Raw genomic sequence first — 24,333 nt, 5'->3', positions numbered from 1 at the left:
GAAAGATCAGAAAATCTTTAATGTGTGGTCTTGCCTGTGGAAGAAATATTAGTAGGGATAACAGGGAGAACTCACTGCTGTTCAAGGAATGCCATGACAATTTTTAAGCATCCATCTGTAGCTGTGGTTTAATGTCTCGTATGTAAGAAAGAAGCTCAGGCAAACAGCACTGTTTTGTCCTAGAGTAGACACTCAATTCTGTACAGTACTTGACATTCCATTGTGTGTGTTTCCATAAGTTAATTAGATAATTTCCACTGAATTCTTCAAATATTCTTTTATTCTAATAACTCTAAAGACTGTAGGAGTAATTTGTGGTCATCTCCAAAAATAGAATAATAAGCACTTTTTTGAAAATGTAAATAGATAAACTAATTAACAATCTTGTGTAATTGTGATTCAATATGTCTCATAAGATTTAGTACTGTGTTCAATTACTTTGGAGGCAAATACTGTTGTTTCTGTCTTTTGTTGAACTCCATGACTTTTCTTTTGAAATACAGACATGAAGAGTAATGTAGCTACTTGACAGTAAAATCTGTTCCACGGAGATATTCTTAGGCAGCAAAAATTCACTGCAACATCATCAAATGAACATTCAAGATTGATGCTGTACAATAGTGTTTATTGCAAAATACTTGTAATGAGAGAAAATATTTCAAAGCATTGGTGAACTGCATTAACATAAATTGGAGTTTTTACTACTACAGTTCATTTAAATGTGTCACTTTTGCATGACTGACTTCCACTTTCCTTCCCCTTTCCTGACTCTAATATTTTTTTTGATCACTTTTTATGGCATGCTTCCCACCTCAGAGGAATTATTCACCAGGTCTTCTGTTGAAATGGGAACAGTTTTCAAAAACTTGGACTCTGAACAAAGAAACTAGTTCCAAGCTTTACTTACCCATCCAAGATAGAATGCTGAAGACAGGCAAAGCCATAACATTTACAGATCAGTGCGCTTCTTGCAGCGCACGTTAAGAACTTCATTGGATCAGTGTAGAAGGAAAAGGCAGAGAGGTGAGAGTGTGAATGGTATGAAGAAGGAAAATGATTAGAAGCTCAGGATCACCCTTGCAGACTGATAAGGTGCATTTTGCAAAGCAGTTCGGCCAGTTTGGTTTCTCCTTTGAGGAGGGAACCATATTCAGCATTGAATGCAACACACTAGATTGGAAGAAGTGCAAGTGAATTGCTGCTTGCTTGGTGACCTCTTTAAAAACTCACAACAAGGGTAACCAATTTAGACCTCCTGGAATTGAAAATTTGGTTTATTGTTGGAAATCAACCCACTCTTTTAAAATGGATCATTTTTTTTCTGTCATTACAATGCTCACCAACTTATCAAAGGCCAATTTGAATATAGAGCATACTCAGTCAGATATATTTCTATCTTATTTAAATGATTGATGAGCCTGAAGTGAAAATAAACTTGAGAAGTAGTCTCTGCCATTATATATGTCGAATGTCAGTATTGACTGGCACTGGCATAATGAAAGTGGTGATTATATTAATATATAGTGTTAAATGATAGTGTTAATGAAAAACTGAATTTTGACTAATGGTAAATAAGAAAATAGAAGAAATATAGATTATACGTTGCAAAACATTTAAAAGATGGTTAGAAGTGAGGATTATTACTAAATCTTATTAGATTCAGATCAACATAAGATCAACTTTCACAAACCAACCTTCTGTGGGCCATCCAATGGAGGAATATCTTGGAGTAATTGACAAAGTGGCCAGACAGGAGATTAGAAAAATGAAGGTAAATATTGAAAATGAGTTGAAGAGAATTCTCCTAAGGAGGCCCAGAAAAGGAAGTGGAGAAGTAGCAAAAAGGAGTGATAGGAAGAAAGTTATAAACACTGAAGGTTTAATGATTGAAGGAACAGTATGCAGTGACCAAGTACGGTACTTGGTAGAGAGTCATAACCAGAAAGCAAATTATTTGGTCTGGGATTGATAGCTGCATAAGTTTGAGAAGAGGTAGGGAGAGGCCAGGAAACTAATGCAAGTTGGCCTGGGAGCAGAGAAGGTGGGAGGATGAGATTTTGGGTAGAAGAGGACTTAACACATATAATTCTAGAATATCTTTGTGGTGTGTCATTGCATTTCAGTCACTATTACGCACACAAATGTTTCCTTAGATAGTGGGCAGAAAATGTACACACAGAAGCCTCAAAAGCTCCTTATAGTAATAGTGATATGAGAGAATAACCAATGTATAAATGCAAAAAAAAACAACATATAAAACAGGCTGCTACAGATTAATTCTGGAATTACTTAACGTGTAGTTTAGGGTTTCAGAAGAGGAGGATGAGAGGAAGGGGCATGTGTATGAATGAAAGTTGGCTTTTTGCCAAATGAGCAACTCAGTTTATTGAGCTCAGGTCAGAGGCTGGAAATAGATAGTTTTGGTTTTACTGATATTGGACAAAAGAGCTTCAGCTCAGTGAAGATTGATGTTCAGTATGTGTGTGGTCTGGGAACTCTGGAAATAGTTTTAAGACCATTAAGGATATAGCCATTCAGCTGAATTTTTAACATTCACTGGAAGCACAAGAGAACCAGCATCAGCCTCCTCTCCCAGGCCAACATCCCCGGTATCAGGGCCATGTCTATAGGCTGCACTGGGCAGGTCACTCACATACCCAATACCGGACTCCCAAACCAGTCTATTTCCAGCTCTATCATGGGACGAGATTAGCAGGCAGGTAGAATAAAACATCAAAGGATATGCTCAAAGCCACCTTGAAGAAATGCAACATCCCCTTGACTGCTGGCGATCTCTGCACTGTGACTATTCAAAGTGGAGAAGGAGTATCTGGGATGCTATCGACAAACTCAATGACGTGCGTCAGGAACACCACAAGGATCTGCCAGAGCAGTGGGAGGTGCAGACAATGTCACCAACTACCCACCCACCTGACCTGTCAGCTACCACCTGCCCCATCTAAGGAAGAGTCTAGTTAGACACCTTAGACCCCAGAAAGCCTGAGTGGAAGTAACTCGCCCTCAATCCCAAGGGACTGTCCAAAAGGAAAAATACTTAGCTCTGCAAAGTAGGGCAATTTTCCTGCCTGTCCCCAAAGTTCTCTCCTGAATGATGTTATGAAACAAATCTAAAGCATTTGGGGCTAATGTTAAAATCTCCTAAATACTAAAGTATTAGATGGAAGAGGGGAGTCTACCTTTAATATAATTATTGATCAGAATTTTGCTAGGAGTGCCACAGGTTCAGTAGTAATGCTGACAGTGACATAAAGCAAAATGAATTCTATCCATGACCACTGTATTGTACTGGTGCTGCAGGGCTGTATGTAAACTAGGTCTGCACTAAAGGGGTATGCAGAAAATATCCCTTGTTTCTGGACATAGTACAGAAATGGTACTGTGATCCAAAAGTTGTATATTGACTGATATTCAGTTGAAAACATTAACAGACTGTGTAAATACTTTTTAAGTGCTGAACTTGTTAAAGTATTATTCTATATTATCCCATGCACCTATTTCTCTTTTATATTTTAGTGGTAGAAGTTGTGAGTTGACTGGTGTGGTCAATGTAGCTTGGCTGAATAACTGCAGTACATTTAGCAGATGATATGCTGCAGATCTGGTGCACCAGAATTAATGTTTAGGTTGGTGGATGGGACTTTAAGAAAAAGGGCCTGTTTAGTCCTGGATGATGGCAAGTTTCTTGAATGTTGTTGCAGTTCACTCGTCCAGGCAAGTGGACGGTATTCCATCACTCTCCAGTCTTGTGCCCCGTACGTGCTGCTGGGAGGTATGTCATTCCCCACAGGGTACCCAGCCTCTGACCTGTTGGTGTAGTCACAGTGTTAATGTTGAGTTTCTGGTAAATGGTGATTCCCAGGATGTTGATGCTCAGGGGCTTGGTGATGGTAATGCCACTGAATGTCAAGGGTAGCTGGCTAGATTCTGTTTTGTTGGAGATGGTCATTGTCTGGCATATTTGTGGTATATATGTTATTTGCCAATAAATTGTTAAATAACTTCCATTTAACTTTCATGCAGCAACTTTCACAAGCAAAGCCCTTCACGGCCAATTGGACATTAAATTGCTATGTAGGAAGCACATCAGCTAATTTGTACACAGCAAGATTCAACAAACAGCAAAGTGAGAAGGAATGGATATTCTGTGCACTAAAAATATAAATGTTTACAGCATGCAGGTAGCAAAATTATGTGGTCCTGTTGAAAGTCCATGCAAAAGGTTTTATTGAAGGACATACATTTAATAGTTGGATAAAGTCAGCAATGGCATATTTTGAAAATGTGACCACTGAGACCAAACTGTGCAAAGATGCTAAAGCCAAAATGCCTCATGTCGATCAAAGGCAAGAGCAATTTCTTTCTTTCAAAATGAAAAATATGTACATATCTTTTGATAATTAAGGATTTGATTAATTGACATTATTTTACCCACTGTTTCCTTGTAGCTTATTTTTTTATTGAAAAGTCAATTTTTGTAGAGCTGAAGATTTGGTGAATAGATTTTGCGCTCAGTAATTCATTGGGTACTTGATGGTTGGAATACTAATGATGGACCAAAAGGTATGTTTTTGTGCTGTATGACTCCATGACTCAAGTTCAAGTTTCTTGTCATGGGCAGACATACCCAAGATAAATGTCATGAAACTTAGTCTTATGTAGCAGCATCACTGTACATTATGAACGTGTCAAACATAAACTAACAAACTTAGATTAGGCATGACTTATATGACAAAATAAACAAAAATAAACATAATGACATTAGTGGCTTAAAATATCATTCATTACTGCAGTTATTGTGGCTCTAGATTTCAGCTTTAACTTGGTAAATAGGTATATTGTCACATGTACTGACGTACAGTGAAAAATTTGTCTTGCATATTGTTCATACAGATCAATTCATTACACAGCACATTGAGGTAGTACAAGGTAAAACAATAACAGAGAGCAGAATAACGTGATACAGTTGCAGAGAAAGTGCAGTGCAGGTAGACAATAAGGTGCAAGGTCATAACAAGGTAGATTGTGAGGTCAAGAGTCCATCTTATCATACTAGGGAACTGTACAATAGTCTTATAACAGCAGGATAGAAGCTGTCCTTGAGCCTGGTGGTACGTGCTTTCAGGCTTTTGTATCTTCTGCCAGATGGGAGGGGGAGAAGAGAGAATGTCTGGGGTGGGTGGTGTCTTTGATTATGCTGGCTGTTTTACCGAGGCAGTGAGAAGTGTAGACAGAGTCCATGGAGGGGAAGCTGGTTTTTGTGATGTGCTGAGCTGTGTTCACAACTCTCTGCAGTCTTTTGCAGTCATGAGCAGAGCAGTTGCCGTACCAAGCAAATGATGCATCTGGATAGGATGCTTTGTATGGTGCATCGATAAAAATTGGTGAGGGTCAAAAGAGACATGCCAAATTTCTTTAGTCTCTTGAGGAAGTAGAGGAAACCTGTTGAGCTTTCTTGGTCGTGGCATCAACATGGCTGGACCAGGACAGGCTATTGGTGATGTTCATCCCGAGGAAATTGAAGGTCTCAACCTTCTTGACCTCAGCACCATTGATCTAAACGGGAGCATGTGCGCTGCCCCCCTTCCTGAAGTCAATGACCAGCTCTTTTGTTTTGCTGACACTGAGGGAAAGGTTGTTGTCATGACATCATGTCACTAGGCTCTCTATCTTTTTCCTGTACTCTGACATCATTATTTGAGATACGGCTCAGTATGGTGGTGTCATCTGCAAATTTGTAGATGGAGTTAGAGCAGAATCTGGCCACGCAGTCATGAGTGTATAGGGAGTAGAGTAGGGGGCTGAGGATTCAGCCTTGTGGGGCACCAGTGTTGAGGATAATCGTGGTGGAGGTGTTGCTGCCTATCCTCACTGATTGCAGTCTGTTGGTCAGGAAGTCAAGGATCCAGTTGCAAAGGGAGGTGTTGAGTCCCAGGTCTAGGAGTTTGACATCCACCATCATGAAGTGCTTCGAGAGGCTGGTCATGGCATGCATCAACTCCAGCCTCCCGGGCAACCCTGTCTCACTGCAATTTGCCTATTGCCGAAACAGGTCTATGGCAGATGCCATCTCCTTGGCTCTTCACTCATCTCTGGAATATATGGACAGTAAAGACACCTACGTCAGGTTATTGTTTATTGACTACTGGTCCGCCTTCAATACTATAATTCCAAGCAAACTCATCTTGAGTCACCTGGCGGTAGTCATTAAGGCACATTACCTTGTTTTTGTTAGGTACTGGGATGATAGTGGTCTTCTTAAAGCAGGTGGGAACCTCAGATTGAAGCAGGGAGAGGTTAAAAATGTCTACAAGTACCCTCACCAATTGTTCTGTGCAGCATCTAAGGACATGGCCAGGGACACCATTCTTGGCAGATGCTTTCCACAGCTTCTCTCTCCAGAACACTGATAATACATCTGCAACGGTGACTGTGGGTTCAGGTGCATTGGAGGCTGTCGGGGTGGGTGGTGACATTCCAATCCCCTTCTGTTTAAAATGTGCATAGAATGCATTAAGCTCATCGGGAACGGGAATATTTTACTGTTCTCCTGGGAGCTGGCTGCAAAATGTTGCCACTCTCTCGCACTGTCACGTTATGTCTCTATTTCTAAATGTGACGTTTCACAGTTTAACCCTGGAGAAAAAGTTTCCAAATAGCAACTGCTGTTTTTGTGGATATTGTTTTAAAAATTAGTGTATTATTATTAAATGTTTATGACTACAGATATCTGTTATTAACTAGAAATTTTGTCAATATTTGTAGTATTGCCATCACTGTGGGTCTATTTCTCAAAAGTTGTTACTGTCCAAAACTAAACATTGATGAACTCTTCCTCTGTCGTCTTGTCCTGTCTTTTCGTAATATACTTTTTTCCTCATTTATTATGGAGTTCCAATGTTTCTGTATCAAATTCCATTTTCTTTGGAATTCGTGCATTAGTAACAAATTTGATTAACTAAAGATCCTTCTTAATTTTAAAGTTTTTCTTATCCTTAAGTCTTCTAATTTTGCTTGCTCAGAACAAATCAAAACGTCACTTGATACAAAGGGGACTACATATAATACAAGGAAGTGATCCAGAACAGCAGAAGTAAATCCAGCAATGTTAGAGGAAAAGGCTGAGTGAGACACGACAAAACAAAACTCAATTAAGATCTCAGTGGCTCCTGATTTCAAGACACCAAACAAGGAACTGAGAAATGAAACTCAGGTTTTTGATGAGTCTTTCTTCAGAAGTAGCTTTAAGTTATGTTCCAAGTCACTATGTTGCAGAAAAGGACACCTGGAAAGGAGATCTATGCATCTAGTTAAAGTGGTGCAATGCCGGACTGTTGTCATGGCAGGATTTATAACAATGGCAACATAGTCAATGAAGATACCTACTGAGTGAAAGATGCCCATGAAGCTTTTATTTCCTTCCATCTCTGAAACCAACACAACTCGTTTAGTTTTAGTGAGTAAGAATATTTCACTCGACTTGCATACATCTGTTGATCTAGTCTTTTTCTCAACTGTGTCTACATGGCATGCCGGAGAGAAAAAGAAGCATTGCCAGAGAACAAAATTGAAATTCCCCCCAGAACACAATTTCTCCAATTTTTGACAGAAATCTGGTTTTGTAATTAACTGTGTCATGGGTCTGGCCTCTCCATATGTTGGCACTTTAGCCACACTGAATAGGAAACTGTATAAACAAGGCTTAAATGTTTAAAACCATTTAAATTAAATTTAATTTTGCTTTAATTTATTTTCCTTTCATTAAACATTAATCATTGGAACACCTAAAAATGCATCTAATCCAGATTCTAAAATTATTTTTCAAAGTATTTTTGAGGCAGAGTAAAGCTTTCTAAAGGGTACTAATACTGTTTATGAATTTTACAATGTTTACTAAGAGTGTAATAGACATACAAAAAATCAATCCATAATACAAAAACTCAAACATACCGATAATCTTATCCATCCTAATTTAGAGCCTTTGCCTTAAACAGTTCTTCTGCCACTCCTTTCCCAGAATGTGGCTCCCTGATATAGGCTGTTGGTCAGTGAAAACAAAGAACTGGCATCTTCATTTTGCATCAATTATCCTGGAATGCTCCATAGCCAGTGAATTTGTTTTTAGATCCTCCTAACCAGGCAGAAAAGGTATTTGTTTAATTTTGTCATCTGAATGATGGAGTCTCAACAATGCGCTAATCACAACATACTTTTTTGGTGTTGACTTGGATCATGTGCTTGGAATCCTAATAGCTTCAAATTTAATTTTTTAAACTCAAAGATGAAAGCGTTAATACCAAGCTAAAGTACGACTTAAAATTGTACCCTTGTTCTTAACTGCAGGCTTGTATGATCATTCAGAAATCCATGCTTCTGCTATTGTTCTTCCCATAAAGAGAGAGTGAGAGCACATGCAGAAGCAGATGGACTTTAATATACCGAGTCTGGGTTATCCAAAAAGAATGATCATGATATTGTCAAAGCAAAGTATCTGTGCTTGTTTGGGTCTGGAAGAAAGCTGGTGATAAAAGCCTACTGATTTCTGTGGCACAGACTTACAACATCAATTCCTGTGATGCATCTGTTCAAAGGAATTTCAGACATCTGGCAATAGTTATGTCATCAAGTTGATTGAGGAACCAATCACATTGGAGAATTCTCACAGACAGCAAAACAGGAAGTAAAAAGAACCAATTGTTAACAGATATCTGAAAGATTTTAAAAAGCTGAATATAAAAAAACATACACATAACATTAATGTAGAAACTGAAATATCATTACAAAACTTCCAAAAACATTAAAATATATCATTTTAAAGTGCATACTATTTTGAAATATTTTTGTGAAAGTTTTACAATACAATATACAAAATTATCTTTTTAAGGACCAGTGATTATGGTTTAGCACAGCATTAAAACTTTGCATACATCTCATGTAACAAAGTGAAACGTTTACAGGGTTTCTTCACAGTTAGCAAATATTGGATAACTGATTACACTTCAATTTTTTTTCAAAGATAAACTTTATTCATAATAAAAAATATATACAAAGGAAGAAGCAGTGCAAAATCGAAACCTTAACATTCATGGTTGTTACATCTAGTAGTGTAAACTTTAAAGAAAAAAAACATATAGCACCTTTGCAACTTATGTGGCTCTCTGAGGGGATACTCCTGATACCCCTTTCATTGTTTGAGGGGCTTCGCCACCCAAAGTCTACCCCTCCATGTGCGGTAGCAGAAGAAGCCTATACTGTAGTCCTTCCCCACAGAGCCTTAGCATTGGCTGCACCGAGCTTCAGTGTGTCTCTCAGCACATACTGCAGCCTTCTATTATGGACATCTTGCTGTACTGGAAGACCAACAGGTTTCAGGCAGACCATAGGGCATCCTTCACTGAGTTGATGACCTTCCAGCAGCATTTGATGTCTGTCTCAGTGTGTGTCCCTGGGAACAGCCTGTGGATCAGAGAGTCCTCTGTTATGCAGCTGCTGGGGATGAACTGGGACACGGACCCTTGGATCCTTCTCCACACCATCTTAGAAAATCCACAGTCTGTGAAGAGGTGGGTGACCATTTCTTCCCACCACAGCCGTCCCGAGGTCAGCGTACATTGGGGATGATATGTCGTCTTTAGAGGAAAACTCTGACTGGGAAGGCAGCTCTCACTGCCAGCCAAGCCAGGTCTTGGTGCTTGTTGGACAGATCTGGCAATGAGGCATTCTGCCATATGATTTGGACCATTTGCTCAGGGAACAATCCACACAGAATCCAGGGTCCCTGTCCTGCAGTGTCTGCAGTACATTCCGTTCTGACCACTGTCTGATGGACTTGTGGTCAAAGGTGATTACACTTCAATATGCTGGAAAAGACTGCAAAATAGCACATCCTGTGGGTGAACATTGAATTACTGATAGAAACTTAAATTGTTCTGTGATTAACTGTTTAGTGTATAACAGCATGGGATAATGATGGTGAGCACTGAGTTTTGTCCTCACTACCCTTGGAAAATATATGCCTATATATCAGGTTTCTTTTGACTGTCACTTACTGTATTGATTTATGGTCTTTGAATTTTTGTGTCTTTTAATTTGCATAATTTGGATTTATAATTTTGAATACTAAATTAAGTAGGATGATAATGGTGCAGCAAATTTTCCAAACTTTGAATGCACCAGTGTACTTCAATGGATTAGTTTTTATTTAATGTTCTGATTCACATTTAAAATATTTTCTTTTACTTGAGACCATCTGTGATATTGAAGCCATGGAAACTTAACACACCTTTAATCAGTTTGTTTTAATCAAGACTGTGGATGTTTATGTAGCCTGTAACTGTTTTCAATAGTTGTATGTTTTATTCAACTGTTTTGAACTGGTATGACAGAAAATGTTTGTTTAAGTCCTCTTTTGTTGATACTCAGACAAGAATGTCACAAGTTTATTATTTTCTTTTGGGTAGCTTTGTACTAAGATAATTGCCAATTTGTGCATATATATAGTGAGTTTGTATTATTATTAATAACAATCAGTAACAGAAATATTGATTGATTTTTCACAACTTATCCATGGAACTCCAAAATTGTGGTTGAGATTATCCTACTTATCACAAAGTCACAATCTCTCTCTGTGGCTTGGCATTATGAGAATTCCATTTGAACACTTAATAAAAGTGTTTAGAAAATTGTATGTTCAATTGGGACATAATTCACATCCGCCGTGCGTTTCTACTTAATTATAAAAATATGTAAACACTATGAATCTTTAAACTCCTATGGAGGGTACAAATCTTATTATTTGCCCTAGTTTATGATTTTCAGATTTTTAAGGCTTTAAAGATAAATATTCATTAATTGTTCTCACTACAGGATGATTTATGAGAAAACAGATCATTGGGAAGTACAGTTAATGTTAAAGAAAAATGAAATTACTATGTTATGGGCAATGTGCCGATATGTTGTTACAGATGTTAAAAATAGATCTTTAAAAGAGCTATGAAAAAAAAACTTTTGAAAAGACTTAACAGCTGTTTAATGTTCTGACTTGTGCCATTGTTTTGTGAGTTGAGCAAGCCTGAACTAGTCAGTTAAAACTACAAAACGCCTTGAGAAGTTTCAAGGCACCAGATCATCAGTATTTTGCACAATGACACATTTACAATGATTTTAAAAGACGTTGAATTAAACTGATCTAGGGGATGTGTAATTAATTTTAGCTATACTGTTTGGTGATAGGAACATCAGAAACTCCAGAAATTTCTTTAAGAGTATATAAACCAATCAACACAACTCTATTAAGCCACAACACTGAAACTACAAAGGAAATTTTACAGAAACTACCAAGTGCTTTGAGTTCCAAGGCAAGTTTCTGCTTGAAAGGGGAAGTGAACTCCAGCAATGACATCATGTGTTACATTTCTCTAATTTCATGTTAACTTCACAACTCAGCTTTTATTTAGAAATATTCATCAGGATAATCTTGAATAAAGGTAACTTCAGTTGGTAAAATAACCAAAATCTCACACAGCTAAAACAAAACCTAAAATTCAAATAAGCTCAATAGATCACTTGTTGAAATAAGTCAAAGAAATTAGATTTGATTATACAGAAGCATTGGCAAACACGGTAATCAATTAACCAGAAACAAAACACGATTACAACATGTTCATTGAAATTCTTTAGGATCAGCATTTTCAGGGTTATAGCCAGCTTAATTTCACGATAATTACAAAGCAGGTGCAAAGTGGGTCCTGACACAAATCAGAAGAAAAGGGGTCAGGTGTTCCTCAGGTATGTTATGTGGAGAAAAATGATAAAAGTTCTGGATTTTTGATTTGTTTCTCATAGAATACAGAAAAAATATTTCACTTGAGTTATAATTTTCTGCATATTTCCAATATTAGAATTTCAAAATTTTGTATAAAACAATGTGAATACTGAAATTACAAAAATTAATTCTGCCTGCTAAAGAAGGCATCTTTAATATCCCTACCCACAAGAACGAAAGGCCAACTGGTCCATTGACTCAGATCTTTATATGTTGACATGATTGTTGATATATCTTTACAAATAAAATGTCCTCCTCCACCTGCACTATTTCTTTTGACACAGAGGAGTAGCTTATTCTTACAGAATGTTGGTGAACTTAAATTTTTGAAGTGCCAAAACTCTTTGGTCCTGCATGATAAACCTGAACTGTAAGTAGCAGAATAATGAAGAAGTTGTGTTTGTGTCTTGGAAGGGAAAGACTGAAACTGAAATGGAGAACTAGCTTGGATGAAAGGACATGAGACAAAATGTGGTCAAAATATTGACAAACAGTTTGATCATAAAAAAAAGATGCAAGAATGTAAATTTGTTTCCACCTGGTTGAAGTGGTACAAATCCAGACCAGATGTGTAATAATGTATTTACCTTATTACATTTTGGAGCTGATCGTTTGAATATTTAATTGATGGAACTTCTGGCCAAAAAAGAGGCCATTTCAATAGCTGAATTCTATTTATGTGTCTCAGTTTATCCAGTTAGCATTCTGATGAAAAATGCTGCCAGCATTTGCTTTACGGTATTTGGTTTTACAGATATAAACACAATAAGAATCTTTTTAAAAAATCAATGTCCATCGTCTTCTGCATTAGTCACAATTCATTATGAGTCAGAAGCTTATAAAGTTCTCAAAAATAATCATGATTAAGCATAATCATTCAAGTACACTTGATCATTAATTTTGAAAACAAGGGAAGAAAATGAAAGAATAGAACTGTGCAAGGTGAAAGTGGCAATGATATGGATAAAATACATGTATACGAATCACTTTACAATTTAAAATTTTTGCAGCACATTTAACTGTATAAGTATGGAAATTTAACTTCAAAATATATTTGTGTGTAGGTGGATGTCTTTGAAGAAACATGATAAAATTATATAGTGTTTTAAATCACAGTTATCAGTGGTAGTACTCCCCTTAGTGTGTACTGGTAAACTACACAGACTCTTAAATAATGACAGTCTTAAGAAGCAGGCACCTTTCATGCAGACATGGGAAGAAATTGAACATTAAGTCAGTACTTGAAGCAACAGTGTATCCACAACATCTTCAAGCCTTTGCAGAGGCACACACCATGCTTTGTGCAGCTTGAGTGCAATCTGCTGTCAGAGCAGAGTTTCTTTGTGGCTGCCAGTTTAGCATGAGTGCAGGACATGTGCTTATTTGAGCTTCAGTCGATCAACTGTGCCCTACAAAGTCAGAAAAAGCTGTTAGTCACCAATGTAGAGACTGTATCCTTTGATAGACCAAGCTTCCTCTTTACAAATACTGGGTATTTTGCACACCAACATAGATACATAGAACTGCTGAAAATTTATGACACAAATTTTCACTTACATTGGTATTGATATTGGTTTATTATTGTCATATGTACCAAGACCTCTTTAAATTGCCCCAGTGTGTGGGTGAATGGTAGAATCTGGGGTGGTTGTGGGTGGGCGAGGGGTAAGTTAACGGGGATGTGGGAAAAATAAAATGGGATTAGTGTAGAATTGCTGTAAATGGGTGCTTGATGGTCAGCATGGACTCAGTGTGCCAAAGGGCCTGTTTCCATGCCATATAATTCTAACTATCTCTGACTCAGTGTACCTGCCCCAGGCAAGTAGGTCAAGTGACCCGAGGGCAATTTGCTTTGTAAACAGTTTTCGATTCTGACTAATGATCGGGAGATTGTTCAACAGAGGAGTGCAACCAGAGCCAAATACACAACACCATGGGTGCCTCATTTGATAATCTTTCTAACATATCATCCCTTTTCATACCTGTGATTGGTTCTTCAAACAGCATTGCCACTTTATTCCTTCCTTATGATTTTTGCTCCTCCTAAAGCCATGCTTCTGTAAAACTAAAATATCATTCTTCCACATATCTTCCTGTGCCCGTTCACCCACCTTCTTCGTTATACTCTGCATTTATGTATCAACTGTCAAGCACAAACTGCAATTTCTGTCTATTTTTTTAATAATCTAATAATAATGGATTGTGGCCACGACTGGCATTTATTGTCCATCTCTAATTGCCCTTGACCTGAGGAGGCACTTGAGTCACCCATATTGATGGATCTGGAGTAACACATGGGCCAAAGTAGGTAAGGATGGCAAATGTCTTTCCCAGAAGAACACTGGTAAACCAGATGGGTTTTTACTTACTTACCATTAGTGAGACTATTTTTAAAGTTACAGAGTGATTTATTAATGTATTTGAATTTAAAAATTGCAGATGCCAAGGTGAGATTCAAACTCATGATTTTGAATCAGTGGGCTAGACCTTGGGAGCTACCTCAGTAGTTTAACCATTGCGCAATCTTTGTACGCTCTGCCTTTAAACCTCACTAATTTTTTGCCTGTCACTTCTTGTTCTACTTTGCTTCCTTTGAATTAATGCTCAGTTTTCGATCCCTTCTCTCAAGCTAGTTTAAACTTTCCCCAACAGTATTACCAGAGCTGCTTGTGAGGATATTGGCCCCGGCAGAGTCTGGTGCCAACAGGTCTCAACTTCTCCAGAACTGGCCCAGTGCTCCAGGGATATATGGTAAGTTTTGGTGTCAGTGTGTGTGCTATGAGGAACATTCAGGAGTAGAAATTCAAGTGATGTAAACTCAGTCTGCTCCATTACACATTTCTCCAAGGGAATGTATGTTCTTTCCCTTAAACTGCAATTTCTGTCCATTTTTTAATAATGTATTAATAATGGATTGTGGCCACAACTGGCATTTACTGTCCATCTCTAATTGCCCTTGACCTGAGGAGGCACTTAAGATCATATCTCCATGGACTGAAGGGAGAAGATTTCCACCAAGATCACATTATACATATATCCCTTTATAGATATTTTGTTAAATGTATAATATTTTAGCTAAGTAACCTGCAACCATTCATGGATGTAATCTTGCATGATATAATTTTACAAAAGCCTAACTCTAACTTACAATTTAGCTCCCTTTGCCAATACTATCATTAATTTCATCCCTTCCTCAGCCTTTACATTCCTAAGGACATGTCCTAGGTGATGCTATCAAAAGTCTTTGAAACTCATCAAAGAATATGTGTACATAATGTAAAATAACACAAATTAAATAAACTTACTTTAATGAAATATGCTTTTTTTTGCTTCTACTATCAATCTTAATGCCAATAACACCAAACTTCCAACTATTGACAACTGTTTTAGCACTTCTAGTCCTATTATAATGACAATGCCATTGGTATCAAATGACCAGCCATCAATTCTTTGTTTCTTTTTACCACGAGCAGACAATGCAAAAGGAGATAGTTTTTTAAAAAAATATAACATTAAACTGAGGCCTTACTACTTAACTGATTCCACTTTTTAACAATAATCAGGGTATTCACCCAATGAGATGTCCAATCTTAATTCTCCCAACTGTACCTAAACAAATTACTTTCAGGCATCCATTTGTTCATATTGCTTGTACATTGCTTAGAAAGGAACATTTCAAAAGTAATTAAGTGGCTGTAAAGCACATTGTAATGAGGATATGAAAGCCACCATATAGAAGCAAGTTATTTTTTTTGCTTAACACACATGTCAGGAGGGGTTATATTATCTGAAAACAGAGATCAGAAACAGGACTTTTACCACAATAGCCACTAATATTTAGCACACAAATAACAAGCAAATGAAAAGTTCAGAATGGAATGACGCCTGGATTGAGCTGCAGAAAAAACTAATTTTATAATATGAGAAGTATTATAATGGAAGCAGGCTATAGCAATAGGCCAGGTGGTTATTATTGGAACAATTCAAACCACATGCATAGTATGTAATAGAAGCATTCAAGCACTGAATTTATTCCTACAGGGAGAAATTACAAAGTATACATCTATGGTAAACTTTTATTAAGCCTTAGTTGGATCACTTGGGGTGCTACATTGTAAAAGGAAATTGAGGCACTGGAGAAGGTAAAAAAATGATTTACAAAGATGATGCCAGAATTCTTGCCTATCAGGAAAGGTGAACAGATCTTGGGCTCTTTTCTCTTAAAAAGTGAAGGCTGAGGGTGATTTAATAGAGGTCTTCACAATTTTGAAGGATTTTCATTGATTAGGTTCAGAGTACTTCAGCAGGAATAGGCCATACTGCTCCTCAAGCCTGTTCCACCATTCAATAAGGACGTGGCTGACCTGATAATTGTCTTCATTTCCACTTTCCTTGCTGGGTCCCATTACCCTTAATTCCCCTGAAGTGTAAAGATCTATTTTGTTCCTCAACATACTCTATAACTCAATGTCCATAGCTCTTTATAGCAGAGAAATCTGAAAATACACAACCTTCTGAAAGAAGTTGTTCCTTAAATGGTTGGTCCCTCATCTTGAGACCATTGTAGAATCCCTCACCAGAAGAAGCAATGTCTTGGTATCTACCCTGTCAAGCCCTCTGAGGATCTTGTTTCAATGAAATTATCTCTCAGTCTTCTAAACTCCAGAAAATATGGACCGTTTTAATCTTTCCTCATAACACCTTCAAATAATTTTCTGCTCCAAGGCAAATATATCCTTCCTTAAATAAGACAAATGTTGTATTCAGTATCCCAGTTGTGGTCCTGGCATTGAGCTGAGCTACAGGAAGAATAATATGATAACTTCCCCACCTTATACTCCAAATCTTGGTAATAAAGGCTAACACTATATTTTTCAGACTTTCTATGTGGCTATAATATATAATTTATCATATGTATATATAATTTATAAAAAGATATAAAATAAAATATATAAACATGAATATAATGTATAATATTACATAATTTATACTTCTACAATATTATATAATAAAGGCTAATTATTGTATTCTTCAGACTGTTCAAAGCTTGAGGCCATGTAAGATAATCACCAAGAAAGCTAACAGGGAGTTCATAAGAAACTTCTTTACTTACTGAGTTGTGGGTGTCATGAGACATTTTATGATAGGAAGTAGTAGAAGTGAATAGTATAGATACAGTTAAGGGGAAACTGAATAGAAGGTAAGGCTGATTAAGTTTTATTTATTTCTCAGGACGTGGGCTTTGCTGGCATTTGATTGCCCCTCCCATTTGCCCTTGTCGGTAAGCCATGTGGAACCATTGCAATCTATCTGCTGAAGGTAGATGAGGAAGGTTGGGAGCTGAGTATAAGCATCACTTCGGTGACTGACTGGGGCCGAATGGTCCTCTGCTGCAGAATCACATGTTGCAAAAGAATGACATATGTTGCCAACTCCCATGGCTAATTTCTTGGACAGAGTATGATTTCTCTGCACAGAATACCCTGCTAACCATTAGAGTTAATTTCAATTAAGCATTTTTTTTAGGGAAGGCAGGTCTCCCCTCCCCCCCATCATCCTCTGAAGGAAGAAGCCGGCAGACAGTAGTTTGCGTGCATAGCAAGAGGAAAGTGGACATGGTTTCATGAACTTAATCCGATGACACAGTTTTGCATTTTCTTTCTTTGATCTTCCTCTCTCTCTTCCTGTTCTTTTAGTAGCAGCCGGGGTGTCAATGAATTGCGAGGGCTGAACTTCTGATGCGTTGTGAGTTAAGTGCAACTACAGGAAGCCCCTGTCACTTGTTAGCGGAGGGGAGGAGGAAGATGCACACTTTTGCGCGTCGGTGACTCAGTCGCAGATTGAGAGAGGGAAAGAAAGAGAGAGAGCCCCGAAGGTTTGCCGGAGCGTAGGAGCGGTGTCCTTCCCCGCACAGTCTCGGCCGGGATCATGTTCATGTCGAAGGCTGTCAGCCGGCTCAGCCGCAAGCGGCCGCCTTCAGGTAGGCGCAGCCTCCGGCACTGTTGCACCCGCTGCCCCTTTGCCTCAGCTCCGCCAACATCCCGGGCTCGGCCCGGCCTCCCTCACCCCGTGCCCCGGCGCGCGCCCGTCCCGTGCCCACCCCCCCACCACCTGGCGCCCACCCAAGCCCGGTGCCCTGTCATCTCGCCCCCCCACCCCCACCGACCCCCGGTGCCTGTCGCGCGCCCTGTTTGTGCCCTCCCGCGCGCCCCACTTGCCCTCGCGCGCGCCCCCGCCCGTGACCTCGCGCCCTCTCTGCCGCCCTCCCCTCTCGCGCCCTCTCTGCCGCCCTCCCCTCTCGCGCCCCCCCAACTCTCTCGCGCCCTTTCCTCCCCCCCCCCCCCCCCACGCCCTCGCCCTCCGGTTCGCTGTCCTCCCGCGTCCGCCAACGGACCCCCAGCCTCACCGAACGCCGTCCGCACCGCATGGTACCGGCGACCGCGGCTGGGGGGGGGGGGGGGGGGTGGGGGGGGTAGGGGGTGGGCGCGCGCGAGAGAGGGAGAGGACGTTGGGGGGGGGGGGGGCGCCGGAGCGCGGCACGAGTGAGGGGAGAAGGTGCAGCCTGCACAGCAGCTGCCTGCAAACTTCCTCCCAACACTAACGGGCTCCAGCAGTCTAACTTCACATTCCCTCTCCCGCCCCGTCACACACACACGGTGCCGGCGTGCTCCCCGATAGCTCAATGATTTTTATGCTCAAAGTTTTCTATGCTCAAAAGAATGAACTGGTAGTAGGGGAAGAGCTTGCTCTCCCTTTCTTTGAAACAAATCTTCGTAAGAAACACCTTCTTTCCAAAACAAAGATTTGGGAGGCAAAATGCATTTGAATGTACAGTTATTCCCCAGCGGTCTTACGTTGCTTCAGACTGCATTGGCTGTGCGTGTGAGATCACATCTAGACCTGTCTCACCATGTGGACTGACAACACTCAGAGAACAGCCATTTTAAGCGGACTTGACTGGTTGACTCACGCAAGGCAACTGTGATGAAAGTGTTTCCTTCAAAAAGCTTGTGCACTGGGTAACTTAGCCTTGTTGAGAACCAAACTGCTGCTGTCCACAGTGTAGCTGAAATAGTCTGAGTTTTCTTTTCCTCTAACTGGCTTCTTAATCAGTACCCCCACCACAAGCCTTTAAGGATTGTACTTCTTAATGATGAAGATCATTTGATTCGTACATTGCTTCATCCCAAATTGCTTAATCAGTATAGATTTGGTTGAGTGAATGAGTTCCCATTACTCAAGTATGCAAAGGAGGAGAAGCCATGTGTTTCTAAATTCCACGCTTGTTTTCATGAGTTATAATGAAAGCTTAAAACAAACTGCTGGAGGAACTCAGTGGGTCAGGCAGCATCTGTGGAGGGAAATGGACAGTGCAGATGAAGGGTCTCGACCTGAAACATCGACTGTCTGTTTCCCTCCACAGATGCTGCCTGACCCACTGAGTTTCTCCAGCAGCTGGTTTATTGCTCCAGATTCCAGCATCTGGCAGTCTCTTGTGTCGCCATAGTATAAGCTTAAACCACATCCCTCTAAGCTTTATTAATTTATAGGATTTTGGGTGTCACAGTTTAAGGAGAGAAATAGTCAAACACACACACACACATTTAGTGGTTTAATTCAGGTTTGATCATTTGTATTCAGTTTATGTATAACTATAAAGTAATATTGCTCAGCATTTACGCTTAAGGTATCACCAAGTCCATCCCTGTATGTTGCACCATGATGCAATTAACAGAGTGATAAGCAAAGCTATTTCTTCCATTGCCACTGCAAATGGTAGGCTGCAGTAATGATTGAGAAAAATAGTTGATAGCTCAGATGTTAACAGTGTGGTTCGTTGAAGAGAGCATGCTGGTTTTTGCCCTGCCATTCAACAAAGCATACAATGGTACAAAAAATGAAAAATATTGAACTTTTTTGGAAAATCATTTATGTTTCAAATACTAAATGAAATATTTTACTGGGGTGGTGTTGTTTAATCATGGTACTATATCACAGTATGTTTCTGAAAGATGAAATGAAGTTTCCTCTTTTGACGTAATTTGTTTTTCAATTAGCAAAATCTCAAATATAGAAAATCCAACACCATTAGCCTTCTATTGTTCCTGATGCATTAAAGTTAAGGACCTACTTAAATTTCAGGATGCACTCCAAAAATTGTAGCTGAATTGCTGGTAAGTCAGATGCAATTGCAGTAGAGTAAAATTTATTTTTTTTAATAATTGTATTAGATTACTTAAGTCAATAGAAAGAGAAGCCAGAGACCCCGGTAATGGCCCAGAAACCCCAGGAGAAGGAATGGTGTTGACCCTTCTGTTGACCTTCTGAATTATGCTTTTCAAATCTACTGGAGCTTTTTGAGAACGTTACTAATAGAACATAGAACACTACAGCACAGTACAGGCCCTTTGGCCTACAATGTTGTGCCGACATGTTATCCTGCTCTAAGATCTATCTAATCCTTCCCTCCCACATAGCCCCCTATTTTTCTATCATTCATGTGTCTATCTAAGAATCTCTTAAATGTCCCTAATGTATCTGCCCCCACAACCTCTGCTGGCAGTGCATTCCACGCACCCACCACTCTGTGTAAAGAAAAACTTACCCCTGACATCCCCCTTATACCTTCCTCCAATCACCTTAAAATTATGTCCTCTTGTGTTAGCCATTGTCGCCCTGGGAAAAAGTCTCTGACTGTCCACTTGGTCTATGCCTCTTATCATCTTGTACACCTCTATCAAGTCACCTCTCATCCTCCTTCTCTCCAAAGAGAAAAGAGCTAACTTGCTCAAATTTTCCTCATAAGACATGCTCTCCAATCCAGGCAACATCCTGGTAAATCTCCTCTGCACCCTCTCTAAAGCTTCCACATGCTTCCTATAATGAGGTGACCAGAACTGAACACAATACTCCAAGTGTGGTCTACCCAGAGTTCTGTAGAGCTGCAACATCACCTCACGGCTCTTGAACTCAATACCCTGACTAATGAAGGCCAACACTCCCATATGCTTTCTTAACAACCCTATCGACCTGCATGGCAACCTTGAGGGATCTATGGATGTGGACCCCAAGATCCCTCTGTTCATCCACACTGCTAAGAGTCCTGCCATTAACCTTATATTCTGCCTTCAAATTCGATCTCCCGAAGTGTATCACTTTACACTTATCTGGGTTGAACTCCATCTGCCACTTCTCAGCCCAGCTCTGCATTCTACCAATATCCTGTTGTAATCTACTGCAACCTTCTACGCTATCTACAACACCACCAACCTTTGTATCATCAGCAAACTTACTAACCCACCCTTCCAGAACCTCATCCAAGTCATTTATAAAAATCACAAAGAGCAGGGGTCCCAGAACAGATCCCTGCAGAATACCACTGCTCACCGACCTCCAGGCAGAATACGCTCCATCTACCACCACCTTCTGTTTTCTATGGGCGAGCCAATTCTGAATTCACACAGCCAAGTTTCTCTGGATCCCATGCCTCCTGACTTTCTGAATAAGCCTTCCATGAGGAACCTTATCAAACGCCTTACTAAAATCCATGTACACCACATCCACTGCTCTACCTTCATCAATGTGCTTTTTCACATCCTCAAAGAATTCAATCAGGCTCGTGAGGCACGTCCTGTCCCTCACAAAGCCATGCTGACTGTCCCTAATCAGCCTATGCTTGTCTAAATGCCCATAAATCCGGTCTCTAAGAATCTTCTCCAGTAATTTGCCCACCACTGAAGTAAGACTCACTGGTCTGTAATTCCCAGTGTTATCCCTACTTCCTTTCATAAACAAAGGAACAACATTTGCAACCCTCCAATCATCCGGCACTACTCCTGTGGCCAGTGAGGATGCAAAGATAGTTGCCAGTGGCACAGCAATCTCTTCCCTAGCTTCCTGTAATAACCTTGGATATATCCCGTCCGGCCCCGGTGACTTAACTATCCTAATGTCTTTCAATAGTTCCAGCATATCCTCTTTCCTCACATCGACATGTCCTAGTTTATCAGTCTGTCGTACGCCATCCTCACAAACGTCATGGTCTCTCTCTCTGGTGAATACTGAAGCAATGTATTCATTAAGGACCTCCCCTACCTCTTCTGACTCCAGGCACATGTTTCCTCTTTTATCCCTTATTGGTCCCACCCCCACTCTAGTGTAGAACTCCTTGGGGTTTTCCTTAATCCTACTCGCCAAGGACTTCTCATGCCCCCTTCTAGCTCTCCTAAGTCCACTCTTAAATAAAAGCCAAATGATAGAAAATGACAGAATAAAAGGGGAGAACTTGTGGATGTGTTGTATTTGGATTTTCAGGAGACCTCTGATAAGACCCCATAGAAGAGGTTAGTGTGCAAGATTAAAGCACATTGGATTGGGGGTAATATACTGGCATTGTTTGTGAATTGTTTGACAGACAAGAAACAGAGAGAAGCAATAATGGTTTTTTTTATTGAGTGGCAGCTGGTAACTAGTGTTGTTCTGCAGAGCTCAGTGCTTGGGCCCCAGTTATTCAAAATATTTATGAATGACTTGCAGGAGGAACTAAATGTAACAGATGACACAAATCTCAGGGGGAATATAAGCTGTAAGGAGGATGCAAAGAGTCTCCAATGTGACTTAGACAAACTGGATGAATGACGGTTGCTAAATGTGAGGTTATTGACTTTGGTTCTATTATCAGAAAGATAGATTATTATCTGAATGGTATAGACTAGGAAAATCTAATGAACTGGTGCAGCAAGCAGTTTTGAATGTAAGACTTTTGTATTACTCACTTTCTAATGCCTTCATTTTAGGAAGATTTGAGTATAGGAACAAGGATATCTTCCTGCACCTGTACAAATCCTTGGTGAGACCCCATCTAGAATTTTGTGTGTAAAATGGGGACAATGTTGCCAATGACTAGAGACTCTGAAACCAGAGATCAGTCTCAGGATATGGGATATGCCATTTAGAACCAAGATCACGAGAAATTTCTTGACTCACATGATGGTAAATGAAGGTGATGTCATTAAATCTATTCATGAATGAGGTAGATATATTTCTTAATGATAAAAGGATCAAGAGATGTGGGGGAAGTGAGAAACAGAGTACTGAAGTGGATAACAGCCATGGTCATGTTGAATGGTAGAGCAGACTTAAAGGGCCAAATGGGCAAATCCTTCTCAAATTTTAGTTTCTATGAAATGTAGTTTTGGTGGATTGCATGATCCAGCCCATCTGTGATAACTGTTTGATATTGCAGGGTTCACAATATCATAATTTAAGCAGAGCTCTTATCAAAGATTATATAGCTAGCCAATAACTACTTAGTTACACAAAACATGTTATTACACCTAACTGTTAACATATTTAGATATGAAGGCCGAATATTGATGGAAGACTTTTGTGTTACTTTCTAATCATGTTGGTCTGAATGTTTAATTTCCCTAATACTGTATTTTAATTTTTTAAGGAAACAAGTACTTTTATGAGGACAAAAAACTGCAAGAGTTGGATCTTATGAATCCAATTATTTTTAAGCACTAACTATTCAGGAAAGCAAAATAAGAAGTGATAGGATATGTAATTCTCACTAATGAGTCCTTGATCCATTTCATGCTTCCTCCAATGGGATTTGCATTCAAACATACGATTTTTTTAATAGTTTAATTTGTATATTTTGATTCTCAACATGGTGTTGTTCTGCAGCACTTCTATGTTAATTCAAATGTCCAAGCATGTTTGAGTATTTTTAACTATTGTTTGCCAGAACAGCTTTTGCACATTTTAACATAATTTTCCATAATTAATGCTTGATGTGCTTAACGAACAGAATAGAGTAACAGAACATCAAACTGAAATAAGCAAGAGTATAATCTGAATCCCAGGATACACTTAATAAATAATGACCTGTGCTTACCTCTGAATGTATTAAAGTTACAGGTACAATAATTAGATGGTGTCAAATTAAAATTCATGGTATTGTAAAATAGTTAACAGACTTGATACCCAAAGTTATCAGGACACTTTCAATTTCACTTTTACTTAAAGTACATTTTGTTTACAAATAATCCAGTCTTGTGCTTTGCATGTCCAATTCTGATCTAAGGCAAGTATTAACCAGAATGTGGAGTGGATAATATTTTGTTTATAGAATTAACATTTATTTAGTGATACAAAAATCTCCTAAACTCATCAAATCTCAAGCACAATTTTTGGTAAGTTGGCTACTTCTATCATTTGGCTTAACAGTACTCTGCTTATTTCAAAGAATAAAACTTTATTTTCCATTGTAATTTGATTATCATTCTAGATGCAATACTCATAAGGATTACCTATCAGTAAAGCTTTCAAAAATAATAAGTAGTAATGGGTTGATAAAAGGTGAAACAACTGCATAATTACAAAGAAAATAAATGTAGCAGATAGAAAACAGTTGCATTGTGGAATGGTGTCATAAACACCACTAAATGCCTTCTTGCAGAGGGTAATGAATCTTTGAAATTCTT

General features: G+C 39.2%; 1 protein-coding gene across 1 annotated transcript in view; it reads left to right on the top strand.

The window, feature by feature from the left end:
• The first annotated feature begins 7,439 nt into the window (after nucleotides 1-7,439).
• LOC127577018 (regulator of G-protein signaling 10-like) overlaps nucleotides 7,440-24,333 on the top strand; it is a 58,311-nt gene continuing 41,417 nt past the window's right edge. The window contains exons 1-3 of the mRNA XM_052027875.1: nucleotides 7,440-7,474; nucleotides 14,495-14,593; nucleotides 17,539-17,822. Of these exons, the coding sequence (XP_051883835.1) occupies nucleotides 17,771-17,822 (52 nt within the window). The 5' untranslated portion in view covers nucleotides 7,440-7,474; nucleotides 14,495-14,593; nucleotides 17,539-17,770. The remainder of the gene's footprint in view (nucleotides 7,475-14,494; nucleotides 14,594-17,538; nucleotides 17,823-24,333) is intronic.

This window comes from Pristis pectinata, chromosome 12, assembly GCF_009764475.1.
Source record: "Pristis pectinata isolate sPriPec2 chromosome 12, sPriPec2.1.pri, whole genome shotgun sequence".
Classification (NCBI taxonomy): domain Eukaryota; kingdom Metazoa; phylum Chordata; class Chondrichthyes; order Rhinopristiformes; family Pristidae; genus Pristis; species Pristis pectinata.
Note: the sequence above shows the minus strand (reverse complement) of the source record. Positions and strands in the feature narration are given on the sequence as shown.